Here is a 16,856-nt window from a genome sequence, read left to right as displayed (position 1 = left end):
GCCCCCCCCCCCCCCAACATCCTCCTTTGTCTTTAGCTGAAGGTAATATTTAAGCGGTGACTTCTGCCCTTTACTTAATCCGGTTTGATTCTTATCTAAAAGTTATAGGACCACCCAATAACCAGAACCCTACCAGCACCAAAACCATTTTAACAACTCTTTTTACATATTCTTTCCTTTGTCTTGTAAAGAAATAACTCACATACCTATGCCTTAAATTTAGCCTTATTCTTCACCCATGTTTGCAGCAGCAGCAGCTCCCCATGCCAGCAGCATCTCTGACTGCCCATGGGTCCTGTCCCCACGCAGCAGCTCTGACTGCCCATGGGTCCTGTCCCCATGCAGCAACAGCTCTTTACTGTCCATGGGTCCTGTCCCCATTGCTATTCCACACTATTCTCTAAATAAAAGAGCACTACTGCCAGAACTTGAGAGTCCAAGAAATCTTTCTTTCGACTCCTCGGCTCACCGACCCCGCATCACATCCATGCCCATCTTCCCTACTTTATATGTGGGACGCCTGCCACAGCATGGTTTGACAAACAGTGCCATGTCTGCACCTGGGATCCAAACCCAAGAACTCTGGGCCGCCGAACCAGAATGTGTGAACTTAACCACTGTGCCACCAGGCCAGCCCCTCAAATTTAATTTTTCATTAGCTTTTTGCAATGAAACTTTCAATATGGCTATTTTGGAATTTTGAAGCCTTTGCTTTCAAATGCACTTCTTAAATGCTCTTCTCTAATTGGAATGTCCCTTCTAATGGCCAATGTAATTCCCCTGATGCTGGCTGCAGTTTGGCAGGACCCTAGCCACAAATGGGCTGTCACCCACATTGCTGTTGTAGGGGAGAAAGACATTTTCTCTTAAACTGTAGGGGAGGAAGACATTTCCTCTTCCCAAATGTGGGTTCGTCTGGCTGGTGAACGAATTAAATTCACATGAGACAGAATAGCAAGAGAAAATTAAACAAAGCTTTATGAGGAACCATGGCCCGGGGCCTTTCTTCCCAAAGGAAGAAAGGGCACCGAAGAAGTGGGGTGCACATAGTGGTTATATACCCCCAAACAGGGTGTTTCACATGTGATTGAAATGTCCCTCCCACAATAGTCACAAGATTGCCCTGTCGGCACAGCGCTTGATGGACACAGCAGGTAGTGGTCTGTTACAGCAGGAGGCAAGTCTATTGTCTGGAGCTGGGCGTCACAGGTGAGCGCAGCAATCAGTTCCTTCCCTAAGGAAAGATGCTTAATCCTTAAAGAAATGCCAGCGTTGGGAGGGGGAGGGAAGTCAGTTACAGGAGGTTACTAGACAAGCACAATAAAATGAAGATTTAAGTCCTTGCCTTTGGTATTGATTAAGAGTTTCTAGAGAGAAGGTCATCGCCTTTCTTCTTCCTAGTACAGAGAGGGAGGCACCTTTACAGATAGAGATTTACCTTACAAATGTAAATATGTCCTAACAAAGGGCAAGTTCCGTTCCTCAGAGCCTCCTTCCCTGTCCCAGTTTATCAAAAGCAATCAGCCTCAAATAATCCTTATGCCAAAGAGACATATCTTGGGGTGGCCATTTCCAGGTCCCCACACTGTCCAGCCATATTTTGGGGTCCCCAACCTGATGGTTACCAAACCAGGCTCTCAGGACACGCAACAAGCTTAGTAAGATTTTGCTGTTCTATGTAAATATTTACAGCTTCCAAGATCATAGTTTTTCAAGGTGTGCCAGAAGGTGACGTGCTTGATTCTTTAGAAATTAAAGATTGGGGGGCCAACCTCATAGCTGAGTGGTTAAGCTTGCACACTCTGCTTCAGTGGCCCAGGGTTCACCAGTTCGGATCCTGGGTGTGGACCTACACACCACTCATCAAGCCATGCTGTGGTGGCGTCCCACACAGAGCTAGAATGACCTACAACTAGGATATACAACTATGTTCTAGGGCTTTGAGAAGAATAACAAAAAAAGAGGAAGATTGGCAACAGATGTTAGCTCAGGGCCAATCTTCCTCACCAAAAAGAAAAAAAGAAAAAAGAAAGAAAGAAAAAGAAATTAAAGATTGCATTCAATTTGTCTAGTCCAAGGTCCTCAGCTCTAGCGTGCAAAAAGACAAGTTTTGGATGCTCAAAGGAGCCCCAAAGCGGCCACTGTAATTTTAAATCATCTTTTCTATTATCAGTCCACTGGCACAAAAATTTACAAGAGGAAGGACTGTGGTTCTTAAATATAAACCCAGCTGGAGTTCCCGAGGGAGAAACTTCTTGGGAACTTTTAGAAGGTGAAATTCCCATGTAGCCAGTGGGTCAGAAGCATAGGTGACAACCCGGGGCTACAGGTGTTTGGACAAATGACACAAAGACAGAATTTGAGCACCCACCAGAGAGGGAACAAAGCCTCAGACACAGCAGCCACCGCCGGCTCAAACACAGAAACCCTTCCAGGCAGCAGTCCCTGTGCGCTGGCTTGGAGACAGCTGTCTCCCAGTCGACGGACCCCAGATTGCGCTATTGCCCCAGAATCCAAAGAAAGGCAAAGCCCTCAAGCAAAAGGGAGGGAGGTCGGATCCCGAGAGGACTCACGATTGGAGGAGCTGCTGGTTCGTGGAAGCGGGGAGCACACAAACGGTCTCATTTTAGTACCAAACCCATTTCCAGGGATCGCTTCAGGTCCCGCTTTCTGGCACCATGTGTCAACCTACAAAAACAGAGACCAGTTTAAGAGGCAAAATGCTTATCTGGGATCAAAGAATTGCAATTCAGGGAGCACAGATTAGCGTAGAAACCCAAATAGTGTCCCGATTACAGGAGAGGGGCTGAGGGTTTTTATGGGAAAAAGGGAAAATGAGGTGAGTTGTATTAAGGAAGAGTTCATTGGTGCTGGATGAGGTGAGGCTGGGTTTGTGCTTCATAGATCGGCCTGAGATGAGGTCATCAGGCCAAAGGCTAGAATTGTACTTCATTGATTGGGTAGCAATTTGGTCATCAGCAAAGTCCAATTTCATCAGTCCTTACAGACAGGATATTCTTGTCCTTTCTTTTTCTTTTCTTTTCTTTTTTTTTTTTTGGTGAGGAAGATTGTCCCTGAGATAACACCTGTGCCCACATTCCTCTATTTTGTATGCTGCCACAGCATGGCTTGATGAGCAGTGTGTAGGTCTGTGCCCAGGATCTGAACCTGCAAACCCTGGGCCATAGAAGCAGAGCACACGAACTTAACCACTATGCTACCGGGCCAACTCCCTTCTTGTCCTTATTGACTTCTTGGAATGTTGGCAGTTTGGTCCACTTTGGAAGACAAAGAAGACAAGACACGCAAGGCAGTTCCTCTGACATGGCTGCTCCAGCTCTACTTTTTCTGGTGAGGAAGATTGGCCCTCAGCTAACATCCGTTGCCAATCTTTCTTTTGCTTGAGGAAGATTGTCGCTGAGCTAACATCTGTGCCAATCTTCCTCCATTTTGTATGTGGGACACCACCACAGTGTGGCTCGATGATTGGTGTGTAGGTCTGCCCTTGGAATCTGAATTGGCGAACCCCAGGCTGCAGAATCAGAGTGCACAAACTTAACCACTGCACCACCGGGCTAACCCCTCCAGCTCTATTTTAATATGGCTCCACTCATGTCATCTTTCATGGGTACAAGGGGCTCAGTTCTTAAACCTGAATAAATACTCCTGGTGGCCAAAGGCAATTCACATACCCTATGACTCGCTCCCCGAAAGATTTTGAGGGGCAGAGAATAGTCCCTTCAGAATGCGGTCACTGTGGCCCCTGAAGAACAAAGCCAATGCCGACTTGAGGGCTAAGAAGAACCTGGCCCCCTGATGATGCCGGGAAAGTGCCACAGGGCTGGCTCACACCACCTGCCAGCAAACTTTTGGCCCATGGACCCTTTGGCTATGAACGGACCTCAGAGGTCGCCAGCCCCAGCTCTGCAGGCCCTGCCAACTGTAGGGCCCCAACCTGGCCGGCTCTCAAGCATTAAAGACCAAACATTTCCTGCCCTACTGAGCCAGCATCCTGGTTGCCAGGCCTGGAATCTGTGCTTTTAACATGCTCGCCAAGTGATTCCGATGCCCAGCCACGTTGGGGAACCTCTGAGCACCTGAGCACTACCGGTGGTACTCTACTCTGCCTCCCAAGGCGGCCCAGTCCTCGTGGCGCAGCTTGAGCCTCTGTACAATTATTTTTCATGTGAGATTAAAATCTGCATCCCTTTAAATCATCATTAGTCCCAGGCCTCCCTCTGGAGCACACAGAATGCATAGACTCCCTATTCTCCATGACAATCCTGCAAACTCGTGAAGCTAGCCTCAGGTGCCCCAATATCCTCCTCTTATGCAAGAAAAATGCCTCCATTTTCTTCAAATACTTCTCACCCATTTCATTTATTCTCCATCATCCATTAAGAGCCTATGATGTGCACATGAAATAACAATGACTAAGGCACAGGGCCTGTCCACAATGTGTCTGTTAAAAGACACTGTCTTAGGGCCAGCCCGATGGCATGGTAGTTAAGTTCACACACTCCACTTTGGCGTTCCAGGATTCGAGGGTTCAGATCCCAGGCACAGACCTACACACTGCTCACCAAGCTACCCTGTAGCAGCCTCCCACATGCAAAATAGAGAAAGATTGGCACAGATGTTAGCTCAGTGACAGTCTTCCTCAAGCAAAAAAAAAAAAAACAGGATTGGCAACAGATGTTGGTTCAGGGCCAATCTTCCTCACCCAAAAAAATAAAATAAAAGTTTTTCATTTGAAAAAAACAAAGATACTGTCTTAAAAGGGCAAAATAATGACTCTCATACAAATATAAAATGAACATATGTCAAAGATTTTAATTAACTGATTAACGAGTGAGGGAACTGACAGGTGTTAAAAAAAATAGTTCAAAGGAGAATCCAAAAGAGTTGCCAGTGAGGAATGTAGAATTGAAATTTGTTAATAGATGTGAAACTGAAGCAGGCTGTTTGCACTTCCTCCAGAGAAAATTCACTTGCATATATGTGGACCGGAATTATTTGCAATGCTATCGATTTTCTACAACTTACAGTTGTACAATAGCTTGAAGACTGTGAAAGGCACAGAGAACCACTGATCTGATGCCCTGGAAGGGCGCCTTGGGATCCTTTCACCTCGTGTCCCAGAGGACACCCAGGAATCCTTTTTTTCTTTTAATTCCAAAGACTTTTAAGTTCTCCTGACAGGTCATTGTTTTGCAGAAAAGTCCTGAATATTCAAATTTCAAACTCTCCTTCAAAATCAACTTAAATGCCACTTTCTCCACAGACCATTATCTGGTTGTCCTTCCACTGGCTAAAATAAAATTCTCAAATAAAGGTAAAACCATGAGTCTCGTATAGATATAAAATGAACACATCTTAAAGACTTCATTTAACTCATTAATTAAATGAGGCAACTAAGCAGATGTTGTAGCTGGTTCAAAGGAAAGTCAAAGAAGCACAAACACCTATGAAGTAAAGAATATTGGAATAAATATGCAGACGGACTCAACGTGCTTCTCCACAGCGGGGAGAGATCCCTCCACTGGACAGAATTAATTTGCGTATCTGCATTGCATTGCTATAGTTTTCTAAACTCAGAGCTGTAAAATAACTCAAAACCAATGACAGGCTTGGATTCAGATAACCTGGAAGGAGTGCTCTAAACCGGGGTTCTCAGGCTCAGCATTGTTGACACTTTGGACCAGATCATTCTTTGCTGTGGGAGCTCTCCTGGCATTGTAAGATGTTTAGCAGCATTCCTGGCTCCTACCCAATGGAGGCCAGTAGCACCCCATACCCTGGTCATGACAATAAAAAATGTCTCCAGACATTGCCAAATGTCCCCCAGGGTGGGGTGGGGTAGGGAGGGCAAATTCACCCCAGCCAAGAACCACTGCTCTAAACAATGCTTAGCTTTCCATTGAAACACAAATCCTTCTACCTTAGCGAAGGGTGGGAGAGGAGCAGAGGACGCACTCCCCGGCACACACATCTCTCTGTTTATGAGCTGAGAATCTCAAGCTCTCTCCCCAACAGAGTGGTCCCGGCAGTCCCTAACACAGGCACCGTTCTACATCCTCTCCAATATTGACTCCGTCCTCCCAGTTCAATGTGAGTTTCAGATAAACAACAAATAACTTTTTAGTGTAAGTATGCCCTCATGCAATATTTGGAACATACTCAAAAAATTATTGGTGTTGGGGGCTGCCCCGTGGCCAAGTGGTTAAAGTTCTGCTCATTCTGCTTAGGTGGCCCTGGTTCACGGGTTCAGATCCCAGGTGCAGACCTACTCCACTCATCAGCCATGCTGTGGAGGCATCCCACATACAAAATAGAGGAAGACTGGCATAGACGTTAGCTCAGGGCCAATCTTCCTCACCAAAAAATAAATAAATAAATAAATAAATAAGAAGAAGGAAAAAAAAATTATTGGTGTTTACTTGAAATTCAAATTTAACTGGGAGGATGTGTTTTTATTTGCCAAATCTGGCAACTCTATTGGTGATCAAATCACTGACCACAGCAGTGTAGCTGATTGGAACAGGCCTGGGTGATTTAGAATCCCTGTTCTGCCTCTGACCAGTTGTGCAACATTGGGTAATGTCATTTAATGCTCTGATGCTCAGTTTTCGCATCTGCAAAATGGGGACAAGAGTGTTCCGGAACCAGGGTGGTTTTGCCCACCACACAATTACGCCAATGTCAGAGAGGAGGAGTTTGCGGCAGGGCAAGGCTTTACTTCACAGGGCAGGCGAGCGAGGAGACAGAGAACAAGTCTCAAATCTGCCTCCCTGAAAATGGGTTTGAGGATATTTATGAAATAGAGGGACGGGGTAGTCTGAAGGTGGGAATAGATAGGTGATGGGAGGTAAGGAGAAGTGACATAATTGCCCATCTGCTGCAAGCCTAGTCAAGCTTCATGCCTCTTCAGAGGAGGCAAGTTCACAAAATGCCAGCCCCAGGGTGGAGTTTTCAGCTCCTCGAAGTCAAAGGGTCACCTAGCCATCATGCCTGCGGGCCCAGATGATGATTCAGTGGTCTTAACCAGCCTGAACTGGACAGAGTCAACTCAGTTCCTGAAAGACTCAAGCACCGGTTGCCATGGTGACACAGGCTCACAGATGTTATCTGTAGGCTGGGTTTCAGTAACGCATTGTCCAGCCGCTTTTGCAAACAGACACCTGAGTGCAGTGAAACCCAGCTGGCCCCCGGGTTCAACAGCAGAAAGACGACCTTAGAACGCATGCAGAGCCGTTAGGATAGTTTGCACAAAGTGAGGGCCCAGTCGATGGCAACTCCTTTGTTCTCCTTGGGCTCCCTCCTGATCTCCTGAGCCCAGGGCGTTCCTGGACGGTCATGTCTGCCCCAGCCCGGGTTTCGCCAGCCCTCCTCCCCGGGAGGTGGGAAGTTGGCTGTTCGGTTCTGGCGGAGTCCTGCCTTGTCCACCCGGACGCCCAGCCCGGGCCGGTCCGCAGGGGGCAGCACTGGCCCGCCGGCTCCGCGTGCCGCCGCTCTGCAGGCCGCGGGCCGGGCGTCCCGGGCCGGGCGCCGAGCAGGCCGGCGCGGCGAGGCCACACCCCGCGGCGGAGGGCGCGTCCGGGGCGGTGAATCAGCGCCCTCGGCCCGGTAGCGGCACCCGCAGTCCGGTGGCGCCGCGCCCTGCGAGAGCCGAGCCCCGCTCGCTGCGCCACGCGCGCCGGGACGCCAGGATGTCGGGCATCGCGGCCAAGCTGGCGAGGGACCGGGAGGCGGCCGAGGGGCTGGGCTCGCACGAGAGGGCCGTCAAGTACCTCAACCAGGACTACGAGGCGCTGCGCGCAGAGTGCCTGGAGGCCGGGGCGCTCTTCCAGGACCCCTCCTTCCCGGCCGGCCCTTCCTCCCTGGGCTTCAAGGAGCTGGGCCCCTACTCCAGCAAGACGCAGGGCATCCAGTGGAAGCGGCCCACGGTAGGCAGGCGGGGCGGGCCGGCGGCGCCCGAGCCCGGGCCTCCGCCACCAGGGCCGGGCCGGGCGCGCGGGGAGCCCCACGCTGCAGCCGGGACCGCAGAGCGCCGCCCGCTGCCCGGCGCCGGAGCCCGTTACCCGGTGCAGGCGCGCGCGGGGGCTCCCCGGGCGGCCCGCGTCCCCAGAGCGGGCCTGTCCCCTCTCCCACCCACGGCGCCTCCCGGGACGGGTCGGGGCGCGTGCCGCCCTCAAATGCCATTAGCAGGCTCGCCAGGGGAGCCCCCTGCGGACTTCAGAAAATCTCGGGGGACGAAGGGGGCCTGGGGGAAACTTTATGGGACACCAGTGGGGAGACGGTGGGAGGTGGGGTGAGAAAGGAGGGTGGGAGGCGACAGGGGACCAGGAAAAGTCAGGCAAACTCGGATACTCTCTGCTTCAGGGAGGGGGACCTTCCGCAGCCTGGTCTTTTTGTGACTAGGGCTTGTCTCATGCAGTCGGGGTTAAATTTATGCAATCGGAGTTTCTTGTTTAACAAAATGTTGCTGGAGATCTCCCGGTAACATTTACACTGATGACTAACAAAGAATGGGGGAGATGCAGCAAGGAGCCCGTGCCTCCTCATTCCACCAGCCCAGAATCCTCCCCGAGCACCTGGGGGGGGGGCACCCCCAACCCCCCTTGTTCCGCCCCCAGGCTCCCTGTCCTCCTCGCCCCGGCAGGCCTTGGGACGGCTTGCTCCCTGATCTAGTTGTCTGTTTCCCAGGGAGGCCCTGCCGGCCACCTTCTATGGGCACTTCATGGAGCGTCCCTCCCCCACCAAACCTGAAGGAGAATCCCGGGGAAATGCAACCTCCAGACTGGCGTTCTGAGAATGCGCACGCCTGCCCCTGAGCCTCCCGGGTCACCTTCTGGGCCCCCAGATGCAGCGGGAGGCAGGGCTGCAATAGGACATGCCCCAGGCCAGGGCTCGGGGCTCCAGCTGCCCGCTTGCTAACCTGCGGGGTGAGCCTGCCTGAGCTGTTTAACCTCGCTGCCTCCATTTCATCTCAAAGGAGAGGAGATGCCTAATATTTTCCTCTCTTCCGGCTGGCCCGGCCCAGCTGCCTTCACTTTCTCATAAGCACCCCCATCTGTCCGGCTTCGGGCCTTCTCGCTTCCGCAAGCTCCCCCCCACCCCCAGGCTCTTTCCTGGTTTTCTCCAGTCTGGCTCACTCTCATTCTTTGGGACTTGGTCACATGCCCCCTCCCCAAAGAGGTCATTCCTGACCATTCATTCTTAGCAGCCCCCTCCCCATTTCTATCACCACCCTGCTAATGCCCTTCAAAGCATTTTCACAATTTATAAATATAATTACGAGTATTTGCTCGTTTTTCCTGTTGCACTCCAGGGCCCCTGTATGCATTATCCACCCATACATCCCAGTGCCTCGCAGGGTTAGTGCCCTTTCCCAGTATGCGTGCATTCATGTAACACTGAATGCCTCCTATAAGCCAGGCCCCGGCTTCAATGTTGGGGATACCTCTGTGAACAAAAGACAGGGACTCTTTGCGGAAGGAGTGAATGAATGAATGCAGGATTGCACCGAGCCTCAAAATGAAATTACGGCTGTGAAAATGATAAATAAGAGAATATATTCACCTTGCATTTGTATAGCACTTTACAGCTTGCAAAGTGAATTCACCCACTCCTTCACTTATTCTTTCATTCATTCAATAAGCATTTATTAAGCACGTACTGTATGCTAGGCACAGTGCATATGGTTCCTGCTTCTGAAGACTTTAGGGGCTAGCGAGGGGAAACAGACAGGTCACCCAACAGTTGGAGATGCCTGTGGGTCTTCCAGATGGGGAAATAGAAATCTGGGGCCATTTCAGAGCCCCTGCTTAGGGTGGGGCAGGCTGTGCACTGCACAACCCAGGAGGATATGGCTCTTATAGTCCCATCCAACAGCTGAGGAAATTGAGACTTGGCAAGTTAAATATTTGCTCAAACAGGTGTCCAGGGTGGGGCCAGGGCTGTGTCCAGCCTATGGGTGGCTAGAGCCCACAGCTGACAGCTGCTGTCTCTGCCTCTGTCCTGTCTTCTCAAACACTGCTGTGGATGGGGTCAGGCAAGGGAAACAGCTATGTGTCCCCTGGATCTGGACATGAGCCAGTCACTGGTGAGGTTGACAGAGCAGTTGCAATGGGGTCGAATTTCAGTGGGGTGGAAACCGGATTGCTGTGGACTCTACAGAGGAACCGGAAAGGAAGAGTATGATCTACGAATTTCAGAAGGGTGCTGTCAAAGGAGAGGGGACAAATGATAGGAAGAGAGGGACCTGGGTTTGAGAGGCTGTTTCAGATGAAAGCAACTGGAATGTCTTCTGTGTCGAGTCACCGGAGAGGAAGGGACGAAAGATAAAGACAGGGAGGAGTTAGCAAGACAGGGTGCGAACAACCCCATCTCCTTAGAGTTCACTGAGGCATAAAGAGAAGTAACTTGCCAGGGTCGCAGAACCAGGATTCTAACCCAGGTTGTCTGAATCCAAAACCCCAGCCCTCAAGCCCTTTCCTCTGTCACGTTCTGTATTGAATTCAGTGCCCTACGTGCTGTGCACAAGGCTGGATTTTCCAAAGCCTCTCTGAACTTGGCCTTCTTTGGAGAGGCTGCGGAAAGTATGAGAAGGTTTCTGAAAGATAGTGGAAAATTCTTGCTGGGGTAAGTGCCTGGCGCACTGAGGGTTATCAATACAGTTCTTGGGCTCCCAGCACCAAGTGCGGTCTATTCCGTCAGCTGGATAAGTGTTTGGCTGGCAGACCTTGGGCAAAGCTGGCTTCGTTTGCCTCACTAGAAAGTGTTCTCATTGTCCCTGTCATCCTCAAAACAGAGCGACTTGAGCAGGGGAGGCACGATGCAGAGGAGTGGAAGGAATGTGCTCAGCTTGTAGTTCTGGAAGAGCTTGTCAGTCCAAGCCACGATGGCCAGGGTCTGGAGCCAGGTCTCACCCAGGAGAAGCTTCTGCTTGACCAGGAGGGGCACGCTGGGGGGTACGGGGTGGAACTCCTACAAACCAAGGTTGCCCAAGCCCAGAGAAGCCCAGATTTACGCTCTGACTTCCTTTGCGGCTTTGGGGTGGAGCTCTTCAGAATCAGGAAATGCACTCAGAGAGGGCTGCGAGGGGGCCAGTCCTGAGGTTTAACACCCTTAGGCTTGTCCCTCGTCAGTTAGAGACAGCTCAGGCGCCGACAGAGTAAGGCTTGAGGACAGTCAGTTCAAATCCCCGTGTCCGTAACTTAGGAGCAGTGCAACTTTGCACACGTGGCTTGATCTCCTTACCCTGTTTCCTCACCTGTAAGATGGGGACTGTATCCACCGTGTTCCTGAGTGGGCTCCACGAGGTCAAGCCCCACCCCAGGATTGATACACAGCAGGTTCACGGTATATGGAGGCTCCAAGCATCATGGCCCCGTGGATGAATTCTGAAGGCTAGCTACATCCCCCTGCCCTCAAGAGGCGTGTGTGTGTTAGGAAGACAGTGATACCCAGCAGCACCCCCAGACAGTGCACAACTAAATACTAAACTGCAGAGTACAAATACTGTGGGGCTCAGAATCGAAGGGATGAGTGAGGGCTGGACTGCGAAGGAGGGCTTCCTGGAGGAGGAGACAATGAGGCTTGAGATAGAGGAGGATATGGAAAAGGAGAGAGCAGGATGGGAAAGGAGGAGTTCAGTGCAGCCAAAACATCTTACCTGCAGGAACCGAGGAGAAGGGCTAGCGTGCTGGGTAGGACAGTTCCAGAGTGTGGATGGTCGCAGTGTCCTGCAGAGGAGGCTGGACTCCCTGATGCCATGGCCTAGGAAGTGGCATGATGAAATAGGCTCCACAGGGCCGGCCCGCTGGTGTAGTGGTTAAGTTTGCACCCTCCACTTCAGTGGCCAGGGGTTCGCAGGTTCAGATCCTGGGCGTGGACCTAGCACCACTCCTCAAGCCATGTTGTGGCAGCAACCCACATACAAAATAGAGGAAGACTGGCACAGATGTTAGCTCAGTGACAATCTTCCTCAAGGAAAAAAAAGAGGAGGACTGTCAACAGATGTTACCTCAGGGCCAATCTTCCTCAGCAAAAAAAAAAAGAGCAACGAAAAAAACACGGCTCCAGGTAGTTTGGAGTATTGGGGTCCAGTGATTGCCCTTTTTAGCATTAAGTGTCCCCCACCACCTAGTGGGACCCACAGAGCAGGGGTCAGAGAAGGACCTCATGGCAGTCTAACTGTAACTGCAGAACTTTCCCTGGGGGGAAGGAGAAGGGGGACAAGGGGTCTGATGCCCCCATTGGGAACTGAGGTGTCCTAACTGCAGCGTGCCTGGTGGGTTGACAGCACTTCGTGGGTCTCGTTCCCAGGAGCTCTGCGACGATCCGCAATTTATCGTTGGAGGAGCCACCCGCACAGACATCTGCCAAGGAGCCCTGGGTAAGTGACGGCACCTAAAGCAGGTGCGGGGTCTCGTCTGCAAGGATGTGGGTGGGAGGGGTGGGGGATGACCTGTCGCTTCTCTCCCTTCCCAAGCAGCTTGGCAATTTCCATTTCTAGAAGCTTTTTGGAATTTCTTGTCCCCTGAGGGCCCCGTGCTGAGGCACGCAAAGGCACAGATGTGCACCGAGGCTTCCCTTGTCCCTGGCACTGGGCAAATTGTTGAGTTCCAAAGATGCTCCAGCTGGAGGATGGAGGAGCTTCCGGATTTCACCCACCCCTTGGTTTCTGTACCTCCCGGGGCCGGTATTCGCAGTGGCCCGTGAAACGGTCAGGCTGTGGGCTGGGGGCCACGTGGGAGGACTTCCCCAGGCCCGTTACAGCACTGAGACATCAGGTCTCTGAGGCTTAGGGACAGCAGATGGTGACTCAGTGTGAAGGAAGAGGAAACCCCAACGCTCGCTGCTGAGGGGAAGTTAAAGCGCCAGGCGCTCTCAGTGTTTGCAAGGCCAGCTCACCATGGTAGCACAACAGAGGGAAGCCGGTGGTTGTCGCAAAGGCAGTGGTACTGTCCCTCTAAGGATGGTCACCTGGAGGTGCTGGACTGCGAGGGTCTGCCGCTTTGCTCTCTGCAGCTGAGCTCCAATTTCTTCCTGGATGGAGCGCCTGCTGAGACTGGAACCCGCAGTCTCCAGCTTTGGCGTGAGAGCTCCCAAGGCTTCTATGAAGACGTCTTAACCGTGGGGCCTGGGACCAGGACTTAAGATTCTCATAGAATCCACTCTCGATTCTTTAACTCATAGTAAATACGGGCTGTGATTGCTGGAGCAGGTTATCTGCTCTGATGAGTCAGAAACTTGTCTTGCTCTCCAAACTAGTCCACGGTAACAAAATCGGTCACCTTAGATGTTACCTCCTTTCCTGGCCCACCTAGTAGAGAGTCTGCTGCTCAGAAGAGTAACAGCTCATATTTACTGAGTGTATACTCTGTGCCAGACATGAAGCTACACTTGCAAAATCTCAAAGGTATGGTAATTATTCCCATTTTAGAGACAAGAACACTGAGGTCCTGGGAGTGACTTGTGTCAGGTCACCTCACAGCTGAAGTGGGGCCGTGGCACACAAATGCAGACCGTGTGACTCCAGGGCCTGTGTGTTTAACCATGACCTAGACCCCCTGGAAGGGGGCCTAGAAAACTACTCCCCTGAGGGGTGTCAGGGCAGCCGTGTGCACCATCAGGACAGGCGCACAGAGCCCGCAGGAAGTGTGTCTCAGACAGGACGTGGCCCAGGGCTGGGCGGGTAGAACCTGACTGGTCTGAGCTCAGCCTCTCTGCAGGTTCCTGAGAGGCCAGAGCACGTTCTTACCTGCAGGAAACACCCCACCTGCCGTTTCTTGCCTTTTCCCCACCAAAGATAGAAACCCGGGGGCCCTTGGACCCCTAAGGTGGGTGCACCAGGAAAATCCATTGGTTAGAGAAAATGGATGTTAACAGGGCTGGAAGTTGATGGAGACTTTGACCAACGCTGTGGGCTTTAGAGAAGCTGGAGATAAACACAGCAGCTGCCACATATGAGCTACATTCCACCTGGGCTACACTGCACACCTGGGCTCAATTCCACACCTGGAACGCACTCCACACCTGGAGTAAATTCCACACCGGGACCGCACTCCACACCTGGGCTAAATTCCACACCTGGACCATACTCCACACCTGGACTAAATTCCACACCTGGGCTACACTCCACACCTGGGCTAAATTCCACACCTGGACGAAACATCTACTTCAAGTTTAATGACATCATAAAGGACAAATTTCAAGTGACAAACACAAGACTCAAGTCCTGTTTAAATATTACCAGACCGTTTGGAGAGGAGGCAGGCGTAGCTTACATTCCTAGGGGGAAAATTCCCCATGATATGCACCAAGTCAAATAAAAACAAGATTAAGTGTAAGTCCTTTTAACATCTCTCAGTAACTGGTCTGTAATTTCTAAGGTGTAAAAAAACACCATATTGGCCATTTTGTTTTCTTGGTCTTTTATTTTGGAGGATCCTGGCTCGATTACAATCTGTGAAATGTAGTGACTAAACTCTTAGCTGATTCTGGCATCTGGGCAGCGAGTAGTGATGGGCTGGGGACAGTCACCAAGTCCAACAGGCTCAGAAGCATCGGGAACAGGGGCTGTGGCAGTGACACCAGGCCACGCGACTAGAGATAACAGCCGAGGCTCAGCTCGTAGGAGACCATGGGCAGGTCATCGCTTAGAACCTCAGTCTCTTCTAAAAGTGGCAGGGAAAGGGGGTGAATGAGGTGACCTCAAAGATCCCCTAAGATGTGGCATCCAGCTATTCTCCAGTCGTTCCTCGGGCCTGACGCTGAGTGCAGACCTTGTGCTAGAGGGTTCCAACACCGCCAGATCGTCTTTCGTCTTATATGGAGTCATCACCCCTATATAACAGCATGCAACTCATGTAGCATCTTTCAGTGCCGTATCTCTTGAAATCATCCCAACTCTAAAATAGGTATTTTCATCCCCACTATGCAGATGAGAAAACTGAGGCAGGGTCCCAGGGGGCGGGTACCTGTAAGGCCACACAGCTAAAAATGGCCAAAGGAAGAACCCTGATCTGATTTTAAATCTTTCTGCACTCTTTTTCATAACCCCACACTCCCTCTGAGTTGCCATGATGCTGTGGTGAGGGAATGTGGAGTTGAAATTCTCGAAGCAGAATTCATTGTCTTCCCTGCGCTTTCTTCCCTGACGCTCACTGGGTCCCTCCGTGGACCTGGGCGGGAGTGTCCTGGACTTGTGCATGTCCCAGCACCCTGCCGGTCTTTACAGCCCAGCAGCGGTTCACCCACCAGCTCCCACCTTCCTTCCCAGAAGGCTCGGCTCCAAGCCTCACCAAAGTCATTCAGCTCGTGTCTGCAGACCGGGCTTGCAGTGAGCCACCTGCACTGCACACCGTGGTTGTACTAAGAATGGAACCAGCAAAGAAAAATCTGCCATCCCGGAGGGAGGGAGGGAGGGCGGGAGACCCAGGCTGGTGCAGCTGGTTCCGCTCTGGAATTGCTGGCAGCAACTGGTTCTTACAGGTGATTGCCACTTGGAATGGCCCCGGGCAGCCCAGGACATTAAAAGCTGAGCTCCTCCCACCTTAGCTTTATCCACCACCCCCACAGCCCCCACAGCTCACAGGGAAAGGCAGCTCCCTGGCAAGGAGCCCTTGCAGGCCCTTGGCTTCCTGGGGGAGGGGTCACGCTGTTGAAGCTGCCAGAACAGCACAGCCCCATTTCCTTGTAACCAGGCCCCTGTTCTCAGGGCTCCGCAGAGGTGGCTCACCCTGCCTCTCCCCCCAGGAGTCACATGGGCCCCCAGCACCTACGGGAGGTGTTTGGCTGCAGGTGCCTCTCCCCACAGCCCAGCTCAGCTGAGAGCAGGTAGCGCAGGACCCCTGGGAAAAGCTCCCTGGAAGAAGTTTCCAGCTCCTACTCCCTCCGCTGCTTCCGAACCACGGTGACTGTGGGCAGGTTACCCAACCTCTCTGAGCCTCAGTTTCCTCTTCTGTAAAATGGGCATAATGATCATGCTCCCTCCCCAGGGCTGTGGGGAAAAGTGAGATTAATATAGGCGGACACATCTGGCAGACGGTAGAATCCTGAAGAAGTTCAGGGGGCCGTGATTGGTACCGAGTCCAGCTGTGCGAAAAGCCCCTTTACCAAATTGTAGAAAAGAAGGAAGAGGAGATAATCAGGGTTGGAAACCAGATCCTTGGCTCTAAAGACTCATAACCTGAGGGTGGAGGTGCCATGAAGGCAGTAGGGCAGACATGGTGTCTCCATTTAGGTGGCACAGACTGTAGAGCTCAGAGGAAGGAGCGCTGTAAAAGGAGATCATAACCATAAAGCGCGCACACAGGTGCACGCCCTTCAATTTTAAAAATTGAATTTTTTTTACATGTTTATCTTCTTTTTGGTGAGAACGTTTAATTTCAGTTACACCATATAAATTTCAGTTGTACCACATGGTGTTATCAACTGCGGACACCATGTTATACAGTAGATCCTCAGACGTTATCCTTTTTTTTTTTTTTAAGATTGGCACTTGAGGAGCTGGCCTGGTGGCACAGCCATTAAGTGCGCACGTTCCGCTTCAGTGGCCCAGGGCTCACCAGTTTGGATCCCGGGTGTAGACATGGCACCACTTGACAAGCCATGCTGTTTTAGGCGTCCCACATATAAAGTAGAGGAAGATGGGCACGGATGTTAGCTCAGGGCCAGTCTTCCTCAGCAAAAAGAGGAGGATTGGGGGCAGATGTTAGCTCAGGACTAATCTTCCTAAAAAAAAAAAAAAAAGACTAAACAAGCTCAAGCAATAAAGAAAAAAAAAAGGAAAAAAGATTGGCACCTGAGCTAACATCTGTTGCCAATCTTCTTTTTTTTCCCTGCCC

General features: G+C 51.3%; 1 protein-coding gene across 1 annotated transcript in view; it reads left to right on the top strand.

The window, feature by feature from the left end:
- The first annotated feature begins 7,551 nt into the window (after positions 1-7,551).
- The window catches only part of CAPN2 (calpain 2), a 59,277-nt gene continuing 49,972 nt past the window's right edge, over positions 7,552-16,856 (top strand). The window contains exons 1-2 of the mRNA XM_046678745.1: positions 7,552-7,946; positions 12,331-12,400. Of these exons, the coding sequence (XP_046534701.1) occupies positions 7,710-7,946; positions 12,331-12,400 (307 nt within the window). The 5' untranslated portion in view covers positions 7,552-7,709. The remainder of the gene's footprint in view (positions 7,947-12,330; positions 12,401-16,856) is intronic.

This window comes from Equus quagga, chromosome 12 (assembly GCF_021613505.1).
Source record: "Equus quagga isolate Etosha38 chromosome 12, UCLA_HA_Equagga_1.0, whole genome shotgun sequence".
Taxonomy (NCBI): domain Eukaryota; kingdom Metazoa; phylum Chordata; class Mammalia; order Perissodactyla; family Equidae; genus Equus; species Equus quagga.
Note: the sequence above shows the minus strand (reverse complement) of the source record. Positions and strands in the feature narration are given on the sequence as shown.